At 36.0% G+C, this 25,263-nt stretch overlaps 1 protein-coding gene across 6 annotated transcripts; it reads right to left on the reverse strand.

Annotated features, from left to right (window-relative positions):
- Positions 1-377: 377 nt before the first annotated feature.
- Positions 378-24,057, reverse strand: LOC132092341 (sex comb on midleg-like protein 4). Of its 6 annotated transcripts, none has more exons than XM_059498522.1 (9): positions 23,613-24,057; positions 17,980-18,217; positions 10,465-10,691; positions 9,516-9,642; positions 6,047-6,247; positions 5,251-5,451; positions 3,910-4,113; positions 3,475-3,620; positions 378-2,395 (listed from the first exon to the last, which is right to left on the reverse strand). In XM_059498522.1, exons 2-9 carry the CDS (start codon positions 18,179-18,181, stop codon positions 2,270-2,272), a joined length of 1,434 nt encoding a protein of 477 aa, XP_059354505.1. In that variant the 5' UTR covers positions 18,182-18,217; positions 23,613-24,057; the 3' UTR covers positions 378-2,269. The 6 variants fall into 6 exon arrangements, with proteins under 6 accessions (XP_059354505.1, XP_059354504.1, XP_059354507.1 ...); XM_059498521.1 differs by having other exon boundaries at positions 3,910-4,116; XM_059498524.1 differs by lacking the exon at positions 23,613-24,057 and adding an exon at positions 11,019-11,089 and having other exon boundaries at positions 3,910-4,116; positions 17,980-18,117.
- Positions 24,058-25,263: the final 1,206 nt, after the last annotated feature.

A 25,263-nucleotide genomic window follows, 5' to 3' on the forward strand; every position in this document is an offset into this window, starting at 1 on the left:
AAAAAGGACTATTTAAAAGCCTCCCTGTTCCAAAATTATAAACAATGATTCTGTACAGGTGCTTAGGTTAGCATAGCAGTCGCTTTTAGAGGCAGACTGTAGTGAAGAACAATGAAGTCTAGCGCAGCAAAGCTGGTAGCTGTTTTCGTGTTAAAGCTGGATGTGTTCATCAGATGATTGGATATAAACTGTACTTGATTGAATTGCTCTTTAACTTAAGAAATGGTAGATTTCATCTGCGATTACTACATAAACTCATATGATCATAGCCAGGGTTTTCTAATCCACTATGGGATATGTATGACATCTTTAGAGCAGATTTAAAGGGATAGTTAATCTAAAAATGGCAATTCTATCACCATTTCTTCACCCTCACGTCATTTTTAACCTTGTACGACTTTATTTTTCCTGTGGAACAGAACTGAATTTCACTTTAAGGCATACATGTTTAGAACGACATGAGGTTGAATAAATGATGACAAAATAATCATTTCTGCATAAACAATCCCTTCAAGTTCACCTGTCTAAAAACAATACAGTGATTCTAAATGCCATTTTTGCAAAATAAAAAAATACCAATAATATAAAAATAATATTAATTTCCTGAAATGCCTTAGGAGATTTAAATAACTCGTTCACACATTTCTATTCACATATCTACTGTACGTAGAGAGAAAATTCAAACCCACATACAAAATATTACAGAACTTTAAAAATGGGTTCAAACATGTTGTACACATTTTGTTGCAACACTACAATAAAGTTCAATTTTTTCACATTTGTTAATGCATTAGGTATGTGAACTAACAATGACTTACATTTTTACATCATTTATTAATGTTAATGGTAATTTATAAATATACTTTTGTGCATTGTTAATTCATATTTGTTCATGATGCATTATTAATTTTCAGCAGTCATTACTACAGTCCTCTGTGTCACTTAATTCTTCAGAAATCATTCTAAAATGCTGATTTGGTGCTTTAGAAACATTTCTTGTTATTTTCACTATTTGTACTACTTATTATTTTTGTAGAAATCATGTCTTTACAGTCAGTTTTCGATTAATTAAGTGCATCCTTGGTTAAAAAAAAAAGTTCCATTTATTTCTTACTGACCCCAAAATTTGAACAGTACTATATGTAGAAATTATGGTAAGCCTAGATTAATAAATGCTGTAAAAGTATAGTTCATTGTTAGTTCATGATACCAATGTACTGAATGAATTGAACATCATTGTAAAGCAGTACATATTTCTTAAGAAAATCACAAGTTTACTTTTGTGTTGTATCAGAGCAGCTTTTCAATATGAGGCCTCTGCTCCAAAAAGAGGGAAAACAATAAATGTTGGGACTTATGAGAACAATCAGTGTATTTGGTCCACAGTATGAAATATAAAGTACTGTACTATTATAATTGTTTCGTTAAACTTGACTTGCTGGTTGAGAAACAGCACCTGGTACACATTACTATGTTTGTAATGCACTATTTTTTACAGTAACAGTAATTGCCTTGTAGTGTGTCCTGTTTAGTTTTGACTTAAACTGCCAAGGAGGCTTCCCAAAGATGATGTGAATGGTCCACTGACGAGTAGGGTTACATTTGTGCCTGTTATTTGCTGGTTGCAATTGTAACTGTTCATAGTTGTATCCTACCAAAACTGTGTACGTACTGTATTTGTTAGTTAAGAGCACAATTCTGAATTGTGTGTGTTACTGATCTCCCAGATTAGCAGCCTCTGAAGCAGCTGAAAAAACTGAATGGTTCCTGGTTAGAATAGCAGTAAATGTCAAAGAGTTGCAGTGACTCCACTTCACCAGCAGGTGGCTGAAGTTCACAGGGATTTTAGACAGTCCATGTCCATGGCTGTTAAAATGGGAGCGAGTTTGTCTGTGGCCTAATACCTTTGTTACTCCGTCCATTTGAAGAAGCATGTACACTTTTAACTCATCTGCATAACTCTGGCTTGAGGAAAAATAACTCAAATCCCAGAAGGCAGTTGAGATGACTTGCCATTTGATTCGAGCAGTGTTCAGGTATCAAGTAATCAATAAAACACTTAAAATGAGAACAAGGAAATGTTCTGGTCAGTGAAATGTCCCAATATACAGGCAGACAAACCAAACGAGTAAAAAAAAAATGGTCTGGTGCTTGTCCTTAAATGACCAGAGAAGAGGGGACAAAAACGTCCTGTACTACAACAAATGAGTCTGACAGTAAATACTGTGAGTGAATCCATCTGCGTGTGTTTGTAGGGTTCAGAGACAGGTCAAAACTTATTCTGTTTTAGCTTGTCAATGTGATAGCAGAGCTTGAGAGCCGGGCCCAGTTTAAGTCCCAGGTACTTCATGATCATGTCACTCTTCAAGAGAAGAAGAGCATCCCCATCAATCTCCTGAAGAAGTAATCACAATTTCCACAACAAAATGCTTACTGTACACATGAAACAAGTGAGGTTTTTTCCCCAATAAATCTAGAGAAGATCTGTATAAAATCTGGCCCAAAAATGACAATGATTTGAACAAATACTGCAATAACAGAAACAGAGTTTTGTGAGTGGAAGCAGAGTTTCAAACAAACATTGAAGAACTTTACAGTGAAGCAGTAATGGTTTTAAGTTTGAAGACAAATTCTAATGCTGACATTACAAAGTCTAGTCAACAAGTTTAAAATAACTTTTAAAAGCTATAAAGTTTGAAAGTTATATACACAAAGTCAGTTAATAAAATTGTAACAATTTAGCAAAATGTTAGCATCACACCGCTAGCATGTTTTGCACATTGATCGTGTTTTAACAAGCTGCTAGCACATTTTAGCTTGAAGATAGTACGTTGCATCTGATCTGAGTTTGGTGGTCATTGCTTCCAAGCATTTTACTTTGTCAAGCCAACATAATTATATAATGATTTTATTCCACTTCACTCATATAATCTGACTTGAACTGCACCTGGATAATAATAATTATCTCTCCCTCTATTTCTTCACTTGTATCAAACTACGCGAATTATGTAAATGTGAAGCTAAAGTGAACCTGCAGTGCTTTCCAGTTACAATTTACACAACACCATCTTACCCAGAACACCTACTGGGATGGACACATTCCCACATTTAATTAAATCACAGGCTTTCGCACTTTAATAAGACACAAGGCCTTTTACAATTCGGCAGCTCTGGTTGAAAGAGTAAATGCAATTTCATTAGATGTTGTTAAATTATACTTTGCTTTTGTTCTGGTCTAAATAAAGTCTTCTGGTCTTTTTTTCATGTAACATACAGCTCAGGTGGTTATTTAAAAAAATTGTGAAGTTGAATTGCTTCTGAAAGCTTGAGTTGTGAAACAGAGATGATCATATCCAAGGTTTTCTATCTTGAAACTGTGCTAACGTTAACCAGACAGGGATTTCTTATCTGACGACATGTTCAACACATGGTGTTTGTTTGCCACAAGTAAATAAATGTGTCAATTAAACTCACATGTTTTCTGAAGAGATCCACGTGCGGGCCCAGCGCTTGAGGGTCTGCATCCTTGATAAACCACACCACCTCATCCACACTCCACCTGGAGGGATCCTTACTGGATGGGGGCTTTGCCTCCCCTCCTTCTGGGGATGGACTGTAGGCTAGATAGAGATAAATCAGGATAGCAGATGGCAAGGATTTTATTCTTGGTTGCATACAAATAGCCATCAAATTTGAACTAAGCTTAAGCTCTATTCGTCACTCAAACTACATTTGTTTTACATCATTTTAAGTAATCTTAAGGGCTACTTGAAAGTTTGCTGAGGCCCCCTATTGGACACCGGCTCCTTGGTTGTGAACCACTAGTATCGTATATAACATTTTGTTTTCAGTGTTTTGATTTTCTCTTGGTGTCTTCTAACATACAAGTGGACATTTCCTCTTTCTTACCACTTCTGTTTACTTCCGTGAAAGTGCTGGGACTGGCTGCCTGCCTGCACACACCTCCAGAGTAGGAGGTACCAGATCGAAAACCGTAAGCAGGTTTACTCGCAGTGTACAGTGAGGACATTGCACCATAGGCAGAGTCACTGAGGTCCGCAGAATACCGCTTAGGGTTAATTGAATCACCATGGTAATCATCCACCATTGAATCTGCTGCACAAAAAGAAATGCAATTTAGGGAAAATTATGCATGTAAAGGCTTCATTTGGCTCAGGCTAATTATTGCTTTCTTGAGAGTAAATTGGTATGCATGGATTAATCCAAACCAAATGATATACATACAGTACACAGTGAATTCAAAGAAAACACATCTTTCTGTCTTTCTTCCCTCAAAATATTTTTTTTAAGAATGACTAGTGCAGTCTGATTCAAGCTTTTATTTAATCGCATAAATGCACAGTTACGAGTTTAAATCAGTCTGACACATTCTTCACCAAATAAACTCACTGAATATTTTGTCAAGTCTGACAAAAAATATTTGTGGACTTAAGGTCTCAATGTATAATAAAATATATAATAATTTAAACAATTAAAGAAAGAATTACTATATATAGTATTTTTTTAATGTAATCGTAGCATTTTTTTTATGTAGTTTGTGTAGAACAAATTATGGGATAAACAGTGGTTTCTGCAGCAGCAAACACAGCTTTCTGCAGGAAACACTGATTAACATACAGTGCTAAGTAATACAGGCACCTTCTAGAGTAGGTTTTCCTCACTTAGCCACATTAACCATTGACACGGGATTGAGTCGGGACAGAACCTTTGCCTCTGTTGCTGTGCGGCGAGATATTGTGTTATACTGAAGTTAATGCTCTTATCTCTAGAGCTCCAAAACCACATTCAGGGGGGCAAGAGAGAGAGAGAGAGAGAGAGAGAGAGAGAGAGAGAGAGAGAGAGAGAGAGAGAGAGAGAGAGAGAGAGAGAGAGAGAGAGATGGAGCCAACAGAATTCAAACACTCAAACCACAGGCCACTCACAGAGGCACTCAACCTTTCACTGCCACTTAAATAGCTCAGCTTTCACTAAAGGCCTCCTCTGCATTTTCCGAAGGGCAAAATTGAAGAGCAACAGAAAAGAGGGCAGATCCAATCAAATTAGCCAAATTTACAAAACATCCAAAAACAAAATGAGACAAAAACAGTCTAATATATAAAACCTAATTTCTACTCTGCACATTGCATAGGGATAAGGTAGATGTAAATACAGCTCTATTAACGTATAGAAGAAGAAGGATATGAAAGGGTAGAAGAACACAGGTCACATAAAAGCATGATGAGCACGCACTTGACTTGTGCTGTCCGTCTGAGTGCTTTTCAGTGTGGAATGAGGAAGAAGAGGAGGGAGACGATGAAGGGGCGATGGGCTGGTCACTGAAGAGCTTCTCACACAACAGGCTTCGGCACAACTTCTTGAGGAAGCGGAGGACGTAACCCACACTGTTGACCACTGGCAAACTCAACAAATGCTGCTTACCGTCAAAGGTTGCTGAGGAAGAGAAACAAAGAGTGTTGAATTTTAAGTAAACTGAACATTGTTGGAAATTGTGTTAATACACGTACAGTAAGACTTAATTTTACATTGTCTTTATAAAGTGTGAAAATGTAAATTGTGGAATATCAATTATTAAAGACGATGGTAATATTATCTGATAATATTATCTGATCTGATCTTTTAAGTGGGCATAGTTATTAGCTGATAACATCAAAATGGCCAAATATTGACAGATTAATATGCTCTGTACAATATACCTGTCAATCACGTTTCTACTAATTAAACTTGTACAAATTGTGTTTGAAATGAATGCTCACCAAGGCTGAATAAAAAATATATATAGAACTTTCTATTTTGATGAATAGAAATTTTAAATAAACATTTATTTGAGATAGAAAACTTTTGTAACATTATATAACACTATAATGTCTTTCCTATCATTGCAGAACAAAAGCATTAATTATATATATATATTTTTTAAATCTTTCTGACCCCAAGCTTTTAAACAGTGCCTATAAAGGATGAACATCAGAATGCAGAATGATAATTAGAATGGAGGCACACATTTGTGTTTCGCATGCAAATTAACCTGAGATCTTTTCTCCCCCGTAGCCCTCGGTAAGCAGGGTGAAGACAGCTTTCTGCTGAAACGCGCTGTCAATGCAGCCCTGTACTGCCTGCTGCAGCACCACAGAGGGCCTGGCAGGACCCAGGTGATCGGGCAGCTGCAGCACCTTCTTCCTGTCCAGGTTAGGACCCGTGTTCACATGCTTATTCACATAGATACACACTGGAATAACATGGAGAGAGAGATGGAGAGAAAGAAAGAAAGACATTTTTAAAACTAAACTATAGATTCAGCAATATTTGCATTTATAATAGAATAAGCACAATATAAAACTACTGTAGTGCCATAGATAGACAGACAGACCACAATAATGTAAAATCAATCTATAAAGACAATGTCTACATGTAATTGTACAACACACATACACCAAAATATTGGCACACAGTGCACGTCTGAGATTTTACTTTTAAATCCTTTAACTCAAATATTTGTTAAGGAATCTTCAAATGTTTGAGAGGTCAGGAAAGAAGAAGAACTGCATTTCATAGAAGAAATCAAACAGATATCACGTCCTTATCGTGGGACCCAAGAGACAAGCAATAAAAGACGGGGCAAAGGAGAAAAGAAACTAAAATAAAATAAAATCTCGGCTTTCGTGACAACATAGGATTCTTGTATCATGAACAGTGTTTTATCCTGTGTATTTCGATAGTTGTTTACATGAAAAAGAAAAATTCAGTCAAACCTGATTTTAAAAATATAATTAAAATACTCTCTCAACATAGACATGTTTTTAACCTCATAAAAACTCTTACAATACAAAAAATTATACAAATATATCCTGCTGCTTTTGTTAATGTCTTTAAATTATATCACATAATGTAAATCACACCTAAAAAATCATCTGCAGTTTTATGAGCCAACCGGAGGCAATACATTTTTGATTGCCCAAAATATAACCAACCCCCCTCAACAGGAAACATTTGCATTTACATATATTTATTTATCTCAAGTGACTTACTTAGGAAAAATACAACCATTAGCGATTAATCTTAACATAAACAATAGGTTTTGAATGCATTACCACAGGAATAAAACTATATGAAATAAAAAGAGAGCCAGAAAAAGAGAGAAAGCAGCCTGTGTAGGAATCCACTAATCACTCGCACCCCCTCCCAATGCCTCCCACACAACTGTCCCCACTGACTTCCCTCGCTCGTCTGCAGCAAGCGGATGCTTTAATCTGACAGATTGCCATGCTGAGGGATTTCCTCCATCGTCTGTCATCTAGAAGCACCATGACCAGGAGTCAGATACACACACACAAACACACACACACACACACACACACACAAACACACACTCCCCATGTCCCCCATGGGTTAAAATAATAGCAAGAAGTAGCCTGTGTGTGTGTTTGAGAATGTGTAACAGGAAGTCAATGAATATTGAGTGTGGGAGGGCTGACATGCACCACACAAAGTCTTAAAATAGATAACTGATAGCAAGATTATTGACATGCCAGACATGTAGGATTTCCGACGGTTTAAATTTAGCACACTCAGGAAAGGCAATATAATGCAACAAGTTTTCAAGCACAAAAGCCATTAACAATGACCTCAGGTCATCAAGGTCAAGGTCAAGGTCCACCAGCAGCAGCAGTCCATTGGTGACCCCCAGACAGACATCTCCCATCGAAATTATACATATATCGGAACACAGATTTGTGACCATTGAGATGTTTTGTCAAATTTCTGCCAAAAAGTTTACAGAAATTTAAGACAATATGATGAAGTCACACATATGAAAGCATTAGCATGAATCTAGAAAAAATGAACATGGTTTTTGAAATATATGAAAGGGACCAAAAGAGAGCGTGACTTTTCCGCTGCACAAAGAATTAAAGTCTAGAAACCTGGTGGGCAGACAAAAGCCTCTTGTTCGGCAACTGCTACCTACAGCAAAAGGATTAAGCTTTGAGAACTCAAACTCAGGATTGAGTTCAGCCGTACCGTCACATCTTCTCATGTTTAAAGTAGACCTAGAATAGCGTGGTAGCGGAGAACCAGACAGGTGCATTGAGATGTAGTCTCCACTAATGTTGAAAGTCAGAATTTAAATCACACATGCTGTAGTTAGCAAGTGAATTGATTCTAAGCTCATATTTTTTTATTAAACACTAATATTTTTTTATTACACAAAAAAAAAACATTGTAGCAGAACAGAATTGATCTTTCCACTGAAATAAGGAGATAAATTGGATGTTAATGCCTCTAAGGCAGGAGCTGTCAGGTCACTCAATAATGTCCCTTGACATTAATCCTATTAACCTTTAAAATAAGAAAACTATTCTTTTCTCTCTGTCCCCTCTCCTTCTAGTGATGGATGTTATTGCCAATTGGATGGGCAGCCCGTGTAGACCACTGGGTCGTGACATCAAAGATTGAGTGTGCCTGTGCTGTATGAAATCATTACTGGCTACATTCACACAAACTGAGTTCAGATTGACAGATCAATGGATTAAAGTCTTAATCATATCTGGCACAAGTTGTTGTTGTTTTATTTTTAAGAATGCATAAAATTTATCAAAAATGAGCTACACTGTTACAAAAGATTTCTAATTCAAATAAATACTGCTCTTTTGAAATTTTCAAAGAATCCTCAAAAAATGATTTTAACAAAAATATTAGGCAGAAAAACGGTGTTCAACATTGATAATAATAATAAGAATGTTTCTTGAGCATCAAATTAGTATACTAGAATGATTTCTGAAGGAACATGTGACACTGAAGATCAATGCCTGAAAAACCAGGTTTGACTCACAGGAATAAAATGCATTGCAAAATTAGAAATCAGTTATTTAAAATATAATATATAATATATATATATATATATATATATATATATATATATATATATATATATATATATATATTTTTTTTTTTATCAGCTTTGGTAAGCCTAAGAGACCTCTTTCAAAATAAAAAAAAATCTTACAGACCTCTTAAAAGTTTTGACCATAGAGTATACGATGGAAATACATTTCATCAATAAATTCAAAGGGAGCGGCTTATTGTAAAGAACTTTTTTAAAAATTAGTTTAGTTTAGATAATTAATACAAATTAATCAAAAGAGGCAATACATCCTCATAGTTTAATTGTAATAGAGAGCGTTGTCCTAAATAAGGAACAATATCTGAGCTGGATGTAATTAAGACAGTGATGGTGGTCTTCTCTCACCCCCTGAGACACACATCCCATTATATCATCTTGATAAAATAAAAGTTATCATAACAGATATACTGGTAGAGTTACAGTCCCTACAGGCCACTAAAAAAAGAATGAGATGGCACAGAGTCATAATGTGACTCCTATGAGGACAGTGATTCCTCTAAAGCTCACATTTTATCTTTCCCTTAATAGTAAGAGCTTTTTACTAGTTTCTGGGATTGGCATGGCAACACTGCAGACGTCTGTGTGTGTTTGTTACCTGTGAGGACCTGTGGGGTGGCTGAGTGGGGCACAGTAGCAGCGTCCTGGGGGATTGAGCTCATGTCTGGCTCCGGGGTGCTACTGGGAGGAGAGATGGCCAGGGGTGTCATCAAGCGAGACTTCAGCTATGAAAACAACAACAACAAAAAACACTAAGTTTACTATTATTAATAATAATAATAATCATTATCATATTTTATATAATCATATTTTGATATTTATAAAACACACACACACATATATATATATATATATATATTTGTTTTTATATGTTTTTTTATATTATAATAAAAAAACATCCCAGTGTATAATTAATGTTATCATGGACCATATCTTACCTAGGGCACCAAAATCATCACCAGATTTTATGGTTCCCCATGTCCGAAATCCCAATTTAACCCATTTTTACACAATATGTGTAAAATATGTGTAAGACAGGAAATAACTCTAATGTGAAATGCTGTTAAATAGAAGTTATGGAAGATAAACTGTCCCTAACAATGCTATAAAAAGCAATAGCCGTCAGGTTTAGGTTAAACAAGAGTGTATTTCCACTGTGTCTACTGCAAATCTGCTAACATGCACACACATTGTGGTAGCGTGTTGCTCTTTAAATCAGCAGCGGCGACATTATGAGGCTTGTGCTCAGGCACACTGCTAAAAATAACTCCGCAGCAGACTACAGATACATCAGTCAAAGAACAACCACCCTATCACCTCCTTCTCTCGTACATTCAACATCAGATAGGCCTACCTGCAAAGCATTACTTTGTTCCTCTAGCTAAACCATCATAAGTGTTACACATGCACCATTATGTACTCAAATGCACCACTTGATGACATTTATGCATTTGGCAGACACATCTGAACAGTAAAAAGGCCTTATCTCTGTGGCCTACACATGTATGCGCATTTTTAAACAGACAAACACTCTGATATTTACTGACCTTAAAGCCAGGCTTCCTCCCTCTCTTCTTAGGCACTTTAATGGGCGGGAAGGATTCTGGGTAGCGACTCTGATATTCCGGGTGCCTCTTCAGGGGTGGGCGACCCCTCTTGCGACCTGGAACTTTTCCACTTGGGGGCGGGAGGAAGGAGGGGCTAAGTGCCCCAGGTGATTGCATCTCTCCACCCCCTGACTGAACTGATGCAGCAGCAGGAATACTCATCAGACCTGGGAGACAAAAATTCAATGTCAGAATGTTAAACTATTTACACAGATATTTATTCATTTTTAATACAATAGTTTGCATGTTCACATGTACTGTGATTCTGCATCATGTGATGGGGATTTTACTTTACAAATACATTGAATTGTAGGAGTACACGTGTCTATTATTTGAATAATTGGATAATTATAATATATAAAGAACAACCAAGAGAAAAATACAACTTTTTAATACCCAACCATGAATTCATCATAAAACTCAAACACACCACCAACCAAAACACGCATACACAGAAATGTAGGTAGTCAGTATGAAATTTTGGGTTCCCACACCTTTTGACCAATGAATTTCCATGATTTTTTCATTCGTCAGTCATTCCTGATTACTGGATAATTTTAGTAATCTGAAAGAAAAAAAATATATAAAAATAAACAATGTAGCAATTTTAACAGATTAAATTTTAAAACTGAGCATAACTAAAATAGTATATATGAAAAGATATTAAATTATTAATATCTAATTATTTTATATTTATATATTATTTTCCAGGCTTAGAAATCCAAGTTTTAAGATTCCCTGATATATACAGGTTTTCTATGACCGTGGGAACCCTGGAATTTCCCTCTCACTTAATTCACAGAAAACAAACATCAAACCAACCTAAACCATAACAGTTTAAAGTAAAGCAACAGTCAATGCTTTGCTTTAACATACTCATTTTGAGATTGCAAAACTGAAAACACAAGAAGTTCAACCCAAAAACATGACCAAGCCCACACACTGCAACCTCTAGTGCAACCTTTCCTGGAAACATGACAATAACACAAACATGAAAGGAGTGCTTAGTACTACTATATTGCATGTATGTCCAATAAAAAAATAAAATAAAAATAAAAACAATGCTAAAAAATATAACAAACAGCCAATAATTACATATTGCAATCATATTTATTGTCTAAATAGCAGAAAAGCATTCTCATACCTCAACACATATGAAACCGGGCTGGTATGAATTATTTGAAGAACAAAAGCTTGATGGTGAAGCTGTGGGGTGGCCTAAACTGCACACTGTGGAAGAAATAGACACTGAGCCACATAAAAGCATCTTCACTATCCTCCGCTCTTCGAACTCTCTCTCTCTCTCTCTCTCTCTCTCTCTCTCTCTCAGTCAGTCCCCTCCCCCAGTCCTCATTCACTCTCCTCCCCTCCCCCTCCAGCTGTGGTGCCTGGCCTCAAGATCGGCTCTGACAGACGGCTTCCCCTGCTTTCCTCCTCTCTCCTCATCCTTTCTCTTTAAGTAAGTATTCCCTGGAACTCTTGTTAAACCGGGACTTTTTAAGGTGTAATTTTAGGATTTAATTATTTAATCATGGTTTCTTGGGCAAAGAAATTAGAAATGCATATTATGAATTAAATCACAATCTCATGACTAAAGTAATAATAACAACAATAATAATAATAAAACTGGGATAATTATTGAACATTTTAATTATTATGCTACCTTCTAATTATTTGTATTGATTCTGTGACTGACACAGAACACACTAATTTCATATTCAGGTTTTTAAAGGGTGGGTCTTTAGTAATATACCATGCAATCTGTAAAGTGCATTCACTTTAATCCGCACAGACAATAGACAGTTTGAAGCTCAGCGGTGAGATTACAAAATGACATGAATCTACGTTTTCTGCTTTTTCAGATAAACATTCATTAGACTACATGACCAATGGTAAGAATGCAAAAAGTTATCTGCACAAAACATCAAGTAACACATGCCATGTGATGTGGGTATATTATGCCAAAACATAAACGAAATATAAAGGAATCGTCTAATTTAGTTATTATTATTTGTTTACAAGACAGATAGGGATAACCCTAATTCCAAATTATTTTCATATGCACTTTCTAAACATTAGATTATTTCCGTTATTAATAAATTAATATAAAATTAATATAAACAGGCCATGCGTAATTACATTAATCTATTTCTTAAGCACAACCGTTTTTCCAACAGCTACAATATTTTTTTCTAATTCCAATGACAGAAAACCGATGCCTGGTGCAACGTTCAGCAAGCAGCCTGAGAGAGAGACCTCGCCATAAAAAACACAGCGTCAAAAATAGAGCACCGTTCCACATGCACGTTCATGTTTACGAGCAGTGTTGCATTGCGCGAGGTCTTCCTTCCTTATCTCCTTAATCTCACCGCGAAATCAGCGGCTCGTAAACACATTTGAAGTGTATGAACACTCACCGACCACTCAGCGTTGGAGCGGATTCGTTATCAGCAAATGTCAACAATAGCGTATCCAGCCCGCTCCCGTGCCTCCGTCGCTTCACAGACCGGCCGCTTCTGAAACCCCCGCTTGCCCTCGGCTCGATACCACCGCGCGCGCCGCAGTCGCTACGTCGTCCCGTTTCTGTCGTCATGGCAACTAGGCGCCTAACAACCTCCCTTTGCCATAGTCATATGCTGATCATGATGCAGAGCCTGCAGAATAATTTACACTACAGCAGCGTTTAGAGCAGCCAAGACTCCCAAAACGCTATGACCACTGCCAAAATCTAATGGCCTTAATTGCTTTAGGCTAGTTGATTTGAAAAATACTACTCGTTTTGTTCGATTTATTTTTTGGATATTTATTGTATATATATAATAACAACATTTTTAATGCGTTAAACGAAATTTGCAGATTCTCCCCACAGGTTTAAATTTACAGGCTGAACTAGAACAAATCCCCAGCCTAGATGTAGTGAGACACATAAAATATGCATGCGTTTGCTCACATAATGTGAGCATGAAACCGATTTTGAGTTCTTTCTCGGTTTTTAAATAATGTACACAATACTGCAGATATGATGAACACTGTAACCCTGCAATGCAACTACATTGCAAATAAATTATATACAAATAAAGCTGTTCATTGGTTAACTGTTAGTTACCTGAAGGTAAAAAAAAATTAGGCTATAATTTATATTATAATTATAATTAAAAAAAACAGTTGTACTGTAAAAAGTATGAATTATACCTTTATTTATATTTTTATAATTACCTTTATTATACCTCTATTTATGTTGGCAATATGTATACTTTTTACGACAAACAGTTTTAATAGTTTAAACAGAGTGGCATTATATAATTTAATGACACTTAACAGTTAAGAAATAATAATCTAAAATATTTGTTTACTTTTTAAGGGCAAATAAATTAATAAATAAATGCCTTTCTTCAGCTCTTGAAAGCACTATTCTCATTTCGGTGAGATAAATTTTATATGAAGGACTTATATTTAAACCCCATATTTAAACACCCAACTTGCAATATAATCACACAGGCTACTTTTATGGAAGCTTTGAGAACAATATTTTAACTGATGTGTGTAATTTTAATATTATCTTTGAATAATTGGGGTGTTATCTAGTTTAATATGATATGCTGTCCCTCTTTTATTAAAATTCAGTTGCTTCATTGCGAATCACAGAAGGCCCAACGCTACTTAATAGTTTTGTAAGTAGAATACTACAAAATTAAATCATAAGTATTATTACATATAGATTTAAAAAACAGAAACAGTAAGATTTTAATGCCACAAACAGCAAAATAAAATCCAAGAAAACCACCAAATGAAAGATCACGTCCAAATACTCATTTCCCTTATTGGACATAGGCCTATATGCAATAATTAATATACTATAAATTGAATAAAAAAAGAATTGTATTTAAAAAAAATTTTTAGGAACAAATCGCCAGCCTAAACCCTAAAGGCAAACCGAAGCAAATACTGAACTTGTCTATTATCAACAACACAAACACTGAACCAAAAGCACATATCAGCACTGCCTGAATTTCTTCCGAGCACTAAGCCATAATAAGGCACATTAGTTTCATCAGTTTTCACTTTGCAATAACATTAAAGGAATAGTTCACCCAAAAATGAAAATTCTGACTTAAATAGTATGCAAAAAAAATAAAAAAATACTATGGAAGTCATTGGCTACCGTTAACTGTTTGCTTACCAACTTCTTCAAAATATCTTATTTTGTGTTCAATAGACTACCCTTTAGCTCATCAGTGGTGGTGCTAGTCACTTGTCATTTAGACACTGAGAAGGTAGCTTCACAAATCATAGAGCATATACACATGCATTCAACCAGACAAACCCAAGCAGATGATTTCACAAAGCCCCCCATTCTTGTCCTGAACCGAAAGAGTTGTGGTTGAACTTGGGGATAATCTCATCATTGCTCTGAAGGCCTGAGTCCTAGCACTGTACAGAGTGAAATAAACGTCCTCCTTCTCTTCCGACCCCCCTCAGAAGAACGCTGGGAATGTGTAGCACTCCCTGAGTTGGTGGAGTGTGTGTTTGGGGTGGGGGGGGTGGGGGGGGGGGGGGTCTGGCTCATTCCAACCACATACACAAACACGGTCACTTGTTGGCGAGTGTACATATAGCATAGTCCTGTATCTGTTGATTTGCTCTGTCCAGGACAATGTTGTTAGATATACAACCAAAAGATTAACCACTATGTAAGCTGGGCAGTGAAATAAGATTCAGGAAAAGTCTTAATATGAAAAGGTTAAGCCCATTGGGCAGTGAGGCAATAAATTACATTTGGGCCCCTTCTATATCAGCACTTTAATGCTACAGGAAGACTACAAGCACAAGACAAGTACACTTTCTTGTTTACATCACAAAGCACACACACACTTCTTTACACAGCATCTATCAAACAGACCTGTCCTTGACCTCCCACTTGGATAATTGCATGTGATAAACTGCTTCCAGAGATCAACTGAAGTTCAAGCTAATTGTCTTTCCAGTCTAACCACACACACACACACACACACACACACACACACACACAAATGTGTATTCATACACACAAACAAAAAATAAAACGGTTCAAGTTCAACATCATCTTGCCAAAATTTGCAGTGGAATGAAAAAATATATAATTTATACAATGAAAATAAAATACTATACTGCCAAATGCATAAGTCATAATCATAAAATGTGTAAAATCTAGTTAAGATGTGCATCTTTAATAAAATTGCATTGAATGTTATAAATTAATAAATTAATGCAACAAACACAGTACTAAAATAACTTGTTTTCAATATTTACATATATTTCTATTTACTCACAATCCCTTTACAACAAAGAGCCACATGCTTTAAACACAACAAATGGATGATTGATCATGTGAACACAGAAACAGCAGCACCAGCAAAGTTCAAAATACAATAGATGTACACACAATATCAAATGGGTCATCAGCAAGATCAATAATCTACGTGGGCTGCTATGACAACAGCACTTGCCAATGCAAAAATAAAAGCAAGCAAAGAAAGAAAGAAAGAACGAAAGAAAGGTTATCTTTGGGACTTGTGAAAAATCATGTTGGCAGAGCAATAAATGCTATCACAGAAATCACATCCGCTCCCATGGCTGAGAGTCAGTGGTTTCTAGGGAGCAGCTTTACTGGCCACTAAGAGGTCACAAACCACAAACAAAGAGCAAACTCATGGAAACTGTGCTAGAAACCCAGCTAGCCTGACACAAAGTATTCACAAAACCAAAGCCTCTACACAAATCAGTTCTACAAGTTTTGCTTCAGCACCCAAATTTAACACTAGAACCAAGTGGTGACCTAATATAGCATAAAATTAGTTTAGAATACTAAAGCATAGAATATAAAATATATAACCCAGAGAGAGGATATTCACGAGCGTCTCGCTGGACACTGCACTCTGTGAGATACATTTAGACAGCCTGACGCAGAGCTGGGCGCCATTCACCCGTCCAGCTGATTGCTATATTTAATTTCTAATAATGCCTGGAAAACAGAAGCCAATAAATCAAAAGTTAATTAAAGTCATGGATTCATCTTTAGTGGGACCCAATCATCTCAAACCCATTAACACTGCAGATGAGGGACAACTACTGTGTGTGTGTGTGTGTGTGTGCCTGTGTGTGTTCATGTATGTGTCTATGCAAATGAAAGAGAAGGAGAGGAAGATTGACAAAAGCCTGAAGCATGTTACAATACCTTAGTTTATATGGGTTTGGATATTTTAAAAAAAGACAACGGCATGTGGAGTCAGATAAATCATTAATGCATCTGAATACTTCATTGCATTCAGACATTAAGCATAACTGAATTCAAAGCTAATTGTTCAACTAGCATTTTATAATGTTCACATTGTGTTAAAATATGTATTTGACATGTCGACAAAATGGCGCTTTGACTGCAACAAAAGGTCTAGGTGAACTAAAGAGAGAATGATCATCAATTTTCTGGTTTTAAAGTCACATGCCCAGAATTGCCTGCAGCCACTGACATGAAATTATACCTAAAACATTCCCACTGATTGCACACATGCACAAAATGTGCAATACAGTGCAAATACACATACACACATCTACAAACTCAAACCAAAATAACAAAAGAAAAAAAAACAAGCAACTCGAGCCAACACCTAGCATAGAGGAGGGATTTTGTGAAGAAAAGAAAATATCTAAATTGATGTGTTACCCCTCACAAAAAACGGCAAGAAGTTATTTACTTCATTAATGGCATGTTGCCATAGCAACAGACCAAGGAAACCTGATACTGAACACCATTTGATCAAAATATGAAAAATATCACCAAAAATTAGTGTAGAATTACTGTAAATTAGTGTAAAATATGTGTAAGACAAGTACAGTCCTATATACTAAACATATATATATAAAATAAATAAATAAACCGGGAAGGAACATCTGCCTTTTTTTACATACAGCATAAGAATAGGGACTGCAATAATTAAGCCGGGCACAAATTAATCTCCATTAATCTTTTTGAAGCCAAGCAGTGCAGAATCCCAGGCTCCAATATAATGAACAGAAGATCTTCTCACTCTTTCATTCTTTCTGTCTTTCATCTCATCCTCACTAATACTGTATTTCCCCCTCTTGTGCCCAATTATTCTTCTCTAATATCTTTGCAGGTCCTTTTAACCGGCTGGCGAACCATCAAAATCCCTCTTAATGATGTTAAAACCCTGAGTATTATCCAAACAGGTGTCTGTATGCATATATATTATATTACATTTTATACACTATAGATGTGACCTTTTCCCATTCATGAACAGGAAGTGAGGAAACAGCTTCAAGGACGCTAATATAACTCCTAACCATCCACATTAAGATCTTAGAATTTCAAACACCTTGGAAATTTAGGAACAAGCATAGATTATGTGTTTGTGAACTCAGCTGCTGAACTGCAGTTAACATGAATTAATGTCTTACTTTGAGAACAAGTAGGAGGAGTCCTATCTCGTATCCGACGCCCACTCTGCACTTCCTCTCCCAGGTCAACCAGCTGCCAAAGGCCCCTCCCCCTGTCGTCACGGCGATCAAGGCGAAGGCGGAGCCTGACGCTCTGCACACCCAGGACACTTGGTATCCAGGAGACAGTGGAATCCTCCAAATCCCTGCCACGCAGTCTCATTCCCACAGCGACTCACACCTCGACCAAAACATTACACTGGGAGACACAAAGACACGAACAGTCAAGAACAGTCCAGTGTGCATTATACAATTCTCAGCAATCATCTCTGAGGGACATATTCTATTTCTTTTAAGGCAACATTAGTCTAATATCCGACTGAAACAAAATTACCAATAAATTTTCTATGGTTTCCACCACTTTCTGATGAGAGGACTATAGCACTGGCATCGTACTGTCATCATCAATTATAAAATGTATTATATAAAGAATAATTCTGTATTCACAAATCTTTAAAGATCTGCAATTGAAAAAATAAATTCTTACTGTTCTAACTATAGGAATACTGCATTTTAACTATTTCCCCCCCAGAAAGTAGGTTCCAAATATTAACAAAATATTATATTAATGATACACTGCCAATGATACACTAAATAACACTGCCAAGAAACTTTCAACATCAAGCTTCAATAGATACATCTTGGACAGTGACCTGAATGGATGTTCACAATGGTTCACAAAAAAATGGTGAAACTGAATAGCTGTTCAATCTATGATTGATTAATCTTTGTATTTCTAGTTAAAATAGTCCTTATAGACATATGTGTAAGGTAGTGAAACTCAGCTTTATCTGAATAAAGCATTTGGACTTGGGTAACAAATTCCAGCAGCTTGAAATACACACTAGAAATACAAACTTATTCTAAGTTTCACACATAGAATCAAGCAGGTAAGTACCTCTTGAAGTGTAAGGGATGTTTTCATTGACACTAGATCAGGGTATTGAAGAAGTCATTGCATTAGAGTTTCTCAGGCATCTTTGTCACAATTAAAGATCAGACCAAGTGCTTTGTTTGGCAAAGGTCTTGGCACCCATTCCTGACCCACTCACTGAGTAGGCATGCTTGTTATTTAACAGAGTGGTGATGCTATGCATCTTCAAAGTAAAGATGACCCAAAGTGGTCAGGACATCACACACACACACACACATCACCACAACAGGCAACTGTGGATTTCAAAATGATCAATCCAAACATGTAATGTAAATGAGTTTCCCCACTGCAAACTTACACGTTCCCTGTTTAATGAAGTCACTACTACACCAAGTCATTCATGTCTTTAAATTCATGTCTCTATTTTTCAGGAAATTTGACAACCACAACAAAGGCCATTTCACAGGTATATAATTTACAGGACACTGAAACGGTGAAATCAGCTGAAGAGGGCAAACGGTGTCCCATAACTTTGTACTGAATTAAGCATTACCAGTCCAGAATTGCTTTAATAACTAAAAAGCAGAGTGGAGAAAATCTTCCTACTGTAACCATACTGTATAAAAAAAAAGGTCTAATAATTACATATACTCATAGAAGAATTCACCTTATTTACTTCAATAGAAGAAGCCTTAATTAAATTCATGTTGTTGTTTTTTACAATACACAAATGTATAAATGTAGCAGCAACCTCTAGTATCTGCTACACTCATTGGACAAAACATTCTCTAAAAAACACTTGACAAAGAAATTCCTATCGCGTATTGTAAATGTAAATGTAAACTCTGATTGTTTCTATTCTGCATATGAAGAGCTCTCAGATTTAAGTCCTTTATAACCACAAATAACCATTTCCATTGCTTTTAGCAACAACATGTGCAGCATGAAATTAGAACTTGATTTTGGGTTGAAAAAAACAATGAGTTCAATTGACCAACAAAAAAATTCGAACCATGACCAACAAAAAAAAGCTAACCATGTTCCAATCTAGTTCTCATAAGTGCTTATTTTACTGGCTCACTCATATGATTTTAATTATGTGTCCAGATTTCCTGTTTGGAGAAACACTTGATATTAAAATGTGCATCATAATGTGCACCAAATGGAAAAATTCAAATTACAGTTAAATTTGTAAGTATTCAGGCAAGTGCTGCACCATTTCATAGAGTATTACATTGCATTGCATGTTTAAAGTAGTTATTTATTTAAATTGTGCATAACTGTACGTGTATGAAGTGCACAGCAAAACAGAATCAATGAATCAATGGTTGCTAGCCTCTAGATAACAAAGGATTGTAAACAGTGACTAATGGAAGTCATTTCACTAGGGGGTTGAATACTGAACCATTTCTATGTAGTTTAATTAGAGTAATGGGCCCTAGCTGATATGTGCCATATCACATCCTGAGAGCCGGATTACAATTGAACTTCCTAAGCCTTCAGTACTACAAATCAGTGCAAAAGAGAGCTCTGCTTCACTATCCTAAAATCAAACCTGAACCTTCATCCCTTTTAGTTATTATTTATATATATATATATATATATATATATATATATATATATATATATATATATATATATATATATATATATATATATATATATATATATATATATATAAAATAAAAAAACAGAGATGAGCAATCTGGATGCAGAAGTTTGCATGCTTTGCTCTCACAGCAGACCGGCAGCTGTCCCTGTAATAATGTGTGCCCTTCCAGATAATCCTTTTATTGAGGGCCATACTTGGCCAGTGCTTTATTAGCATTCATCCATATTTTATCATATTTATTCGTATTTGCCCTTGTGCTCTGTATGTGCAGAGAGGCTTAGGTTCCCCTTGAGAAATTACTTTCGAAGCAAAAGACAGAATTGGAGACACAGACACATTCCAAATTTAAACATTAAAAATTTGCTTGTGCCCAGGACAAGTGCAAACTGACCTTCTTGATTCATATTCACTATACACACACATTCTGGAATGTTGAAATGCCTAAAGGTGTACTCAGTAATTTTTTTATTTGCTAAAATGTATATGTAATCATGACTCAGTGGCCTAAAAATTACTTTTATTTTACGTTGAGGGGGTCACATAATAAAGGTTGACGTTAATATTACATGCTGGCTTAAAGTTAAACACTTATAATTTAATAACACTGTTTATGGTATTTTGAATAAAATATCAAAATAATTATACATTTTAATGCTGTAAATTATAATGCTGTTATTCCCCAGGCGCCGCAGCATAAATGGCTGCCCACTGCTCCGGGTGTGTGCTCACAGTGTGTGTGTGTGTTCACTGCTCTGTGTGTGTGCATTTCGGATGGGTTAAATGCAGAGCACAAATTCTGAGTATGGGGCACCATACTTGGCTGAATGTCACTTCACTTTCACTTTATGCATAAATTCTATAAATTATAGATTTTAGTTTTTTAAGGTTTTACTTTTAATTTATTTAGATAAAAAACAAATCATTAAATTAATGGTTGCTGAAAATTCTGTTTGGCCAGCAGGAATTAATTAAATTTTTAAATATATTAGAATAGAATAGTTTTTTTTTTTTTTCATTATAAAAAAGATTTCACATCATTACTGTTTTTACTGATTAAATAAATGCCGCATTGCTGAGCATTAAAATATATCTAAAAAAATTATAAATATTGAGAGCGCAATAAAACGTGGGCAACAACAAAAAAGAAAAACAAACAAATATATATATAAGTTTATGATGAATTTAACAAACCCACATAAACAACAAAATCTTAAAATTATTCAAATACACTTTCCTTTAACTTTACTGCATGTGTTTCCACAACAGGAGACATATTTGAATATCTTCTTAAAAAGTAAGAATGGGAGCCAAGGGTCAAAAGGCAAGATTTAGAAGGACGCTGTATACAAAAGTGCCACTTAGAGGCAATTTCATGTTGTTGTTTTTCTTCAAAGTAGCACAATCAGAAACAGGGAGGGTCTTAGTGAATGAGGTCATGTGGGGAAGGTTTTGTAAACAGATTTATAAATAGGGGAGTTCATGGTGAGGATCATCGAAATGACCTTCAGGTTCAATAATTTCACCCAGCTAAATCTCAATCGCAATCATACTCACAAGAATCATTTGTATCGACACTTGGAAAAGCACTCTGTCTAACAAAAAATAAAAAAAGATTAGCCACTTTTGGGCCAATTACTCCACAATCAAGTCTTATTTCAGGTCCATTTCCAGACCAGAGTGTGAATCAATATCCTGCTGATATCTCTGATGCCTCATCACGAGGTCAAAAGAAAATTATTTATTTGTTGTTTAGTGGTATTTCCTCACACTATCCATACCATAAACTGTAGAAGGGCAGGGCTGCTTTTGCATGACCCTGAAGTGCTCTGTGAATGCAGTGTGTTTTTCTAACCTTGTAACCAAATACACTTTCCCACAATCCATCTCTAGTGGCTTATTTGGTTCAATAATAAAGAATGTGTGTATCCACTTATTCACTCTGACACAGTGCCTGAGGGTCTGTTAATACACACACCACTGCACCGTGTATGTGTGTGTTCATGTCAAGAGGGAAAAGGACCTTCACAGGATTCATTTTAATCCTTGAAGTTGCTCTTTTCCAAAAACATTACTTTAATGTTTTAATAATTATACCAGAATGATGACTATTAGAAAACGGGACTGTAAGTTTCAAGTCATGTAAAGTCCAATGGGGAATAAGAAATTAGGGCCCACAAATGGTTCTGATAATACATTAAAACCTCTTCATTCTTTCTTTTTTTGTCAGTAAAAAAGTTATTTGCTTAGCTGAAAGCAATAAAGCAAAATAATTATCAGCTTTCTTATTCACAAATCTCACTATTGCCCCCAGGCTGAACTGCAGTCCTTTAGTTTTTAAAAGAAAATGACAGCGAAACAAAAGCCAGCACAGGTGGGGCGGATAGATTGTCCCAGCGGACAGAACACATAAACAACCCTACCCAAAGGAAATGTTGATTGCTCAGAGGTTGATCCTTCATAAATCAGAAGACTTACATAATGGAGATCTCAATGATGATTCATTTAAATATCAATTTCGCCTCAGAATTTCTCCTGATTGACAACTTTTGACAAAGTACAGAGCTATAAAATTCGTGTGGATACATGCAGGGGCGCTGCACAAGATCCCAGCCACCCCCCCCCGAAAATATATATTCCAGACTTTTCAAGGGCCCTCTCTTCCTTTGGGGCCCTGGTAATCAGTACTGGTTTTACCCCCAGTCCGACGCCCCTGGATACATGGTTTCATGATACAATATTTCATAAAATTAGGAAACTACAATAAATAAATAAATAAACGAATAAGCAAGCAAGCAAGCTGCAGAGTGTCTAAATGTACCAAGGTAAAGGTATCTCAATCAGATAATCTGTTTCTTTTTTTTCTTTTTTTTTTGTTAAATACTTGCACCAACGTAGATAGCAGAATGATATCAATAAATGCAAATCTAATCTCAAAATATTTTTAAAAATAGACAGACATGTACTGAACAGTAAGTTATTAAAATTATTACAACCTATGTTGATTAATCACCAGTCCGACATCGCAGTGGCCATTTCACATTTGCATCGACGAACTTGACATCTGCAAAGATCCACTTGGAAAAAGCAGCAAATACAAAACTGATTTACCTCTGCTTGTCGACTTCTGCAGCGCTTAGATTGTCGCCTGTCGGAGTCGTGCGGAATTTAGCCCAGCTGCAGCAGCTGGACTGCGGGCTTGATTTCCTCCCGCACCGCCGGTGCAGAAGTGAAGTCGCGCGAGGACCGCGGCCAGGGCTTCGGGAGCAAAAAAAAAAAAAAAAAAAACAGCCGGTTTCGCTTGCACGCAGACACGGTGCCAAACTGATCCGCACCCCGGGGAACTAATTAAATTGCAAGCCACTGGGGCGTATGGTGTAACGTTTCTATATTTCGCCTAGGTATGCAAAACGATGTAGAGTGAAAAAACCCAGACAGGATATCCGACTGCATCCCAAAAATCTATTGCTCAAAATACTGCATGTGTCTGAATATGGAGCAAGGAATCTAATCTCTCTTCGGTTCTTGGGTTTTGGAACAAACCCACTTGAGCCCACATAAAGCTTGTTTGTGAAATTCCGTGGAGGACTGTGGGCTAATTTAAACACTGTTTTAGATCAGATTATATTCACTAATTAACGTTTCTGAATTTAAGATGTTTAACGGCTAGGTTGTTTTATATTGTCCACAGATGTTGCCTAATAAAATACAGAAGACTCAGTGTAAATTTTTTTTTTTTTTTGATGTTTACATCAACAACTCTCATAAGAGCCCATTGCATAAAACAAGGCCAATATAATTAGGTTTATCAGTTTCGTTTTTTTAAAAAAAATAGGCCTACACTATAAGACAGATCTGTTTTTTTTTTAATGAAATTCAGTGCAAATATTATTCTAAATTACAGTAAGTTAAATAATAATTTTACCAACCAGCCGTCTTCAGCATATGAATTCAAAATTAAATTAATTAGCCCGTCTTTCTGTAAAAATGAAAGATCTCGCAATGTTTAAGACCAAAATGCACGGTCATTGTCAATGTGATATGGCTATCTGATTTATTTTTATTTTACTTTTTTCCCAGATTAAATAATTTTACTCATATTTCTATATGAAAATGTGCTCCCTTTCTTGATGTTTCATGCACTTGCATGTTTCAGTTGACTAACAAGTCTTTATTTATTTATTTACCAGTTATTTGAAAATATGCCACTGTTCTTTGTGGTCATGTCCTCAAAGCTATTGAAAATCAGAAGTGGGGGGTCGAAAAGAGAAAGATTCGCATATGCTATGTTGGTGTTGGGTGTTGAATATGTATAGCAACCTGTTCGGTACGCCATACAAGGTCAATGGGACAAAAACTGATATTGGTCTCGCTTTTAGCCTATATTGCATGTCCGTGTCATAGCCAACAGTGTGTGCGTGTTACGTGCAAAATACGGCACATGTGACAAAGTAACCTTTATTATTAGGAAAATCAGTTCCATATAATGGAGCCTTATTGTAGCTATATCTCATCTATAGCGAATCTAGTTATTTCCAGATTTTTATTTTTATTATTTAAAAATGTTGACGTGTCTTCGGGGGAAGTTTTAACTTTTCTCCACACTCAACTTGTTGGTTTAATAGGTTACATTAATATTCTTATAACGGCAACAATTAACCTACTTACAAGTGGCCAAAAATGTGGATGAATGTGGATTGTTCAGGAAGAGCCTCTCAACAACATCTTAATTCAAACGACTAAAGTCCAGATTGCAAACCTG

This window comes from Carassius carassius, chromosome 18 (genome assembly GCF_963082965.1).
Source record: "Carassius carassius chromosome 18, fCarCar2.1, whole genome shotgun sequence".
In the NCBI taxonomy this organism is placed as follows: Eukaryota; Metazoa; Chordata; class Actinopteri; order Cypriniformes; family Cyprinidae; genus Carassius; species Carassius carassius.

Excerpts from the sequence above, each read along its gene's own strand:
- LOC132092341 (XM_059498521.1), bottom strand. The coding sequence starts at position 18,181 with ATGAGACTGCGTGGCAGGGATTTGGAGGATTCCACTGTCTCCTGGATA. Across the intron at positions 6,248-9,515 it reads CACCCCACAGGTCCTCACAG|TGTGTATCTATGTGAATAAG; the intron begins GTAACAAACACA and ends ATGTTATTCCAG. Across the intron at positions 3,621-3,909 it reads CACGGAAGTAAACAGAAGTG|CCTACAGTCCATCCCCAGAA; the intron begins GTAAGAAAGAGG and ends ATCTCTATCTAG.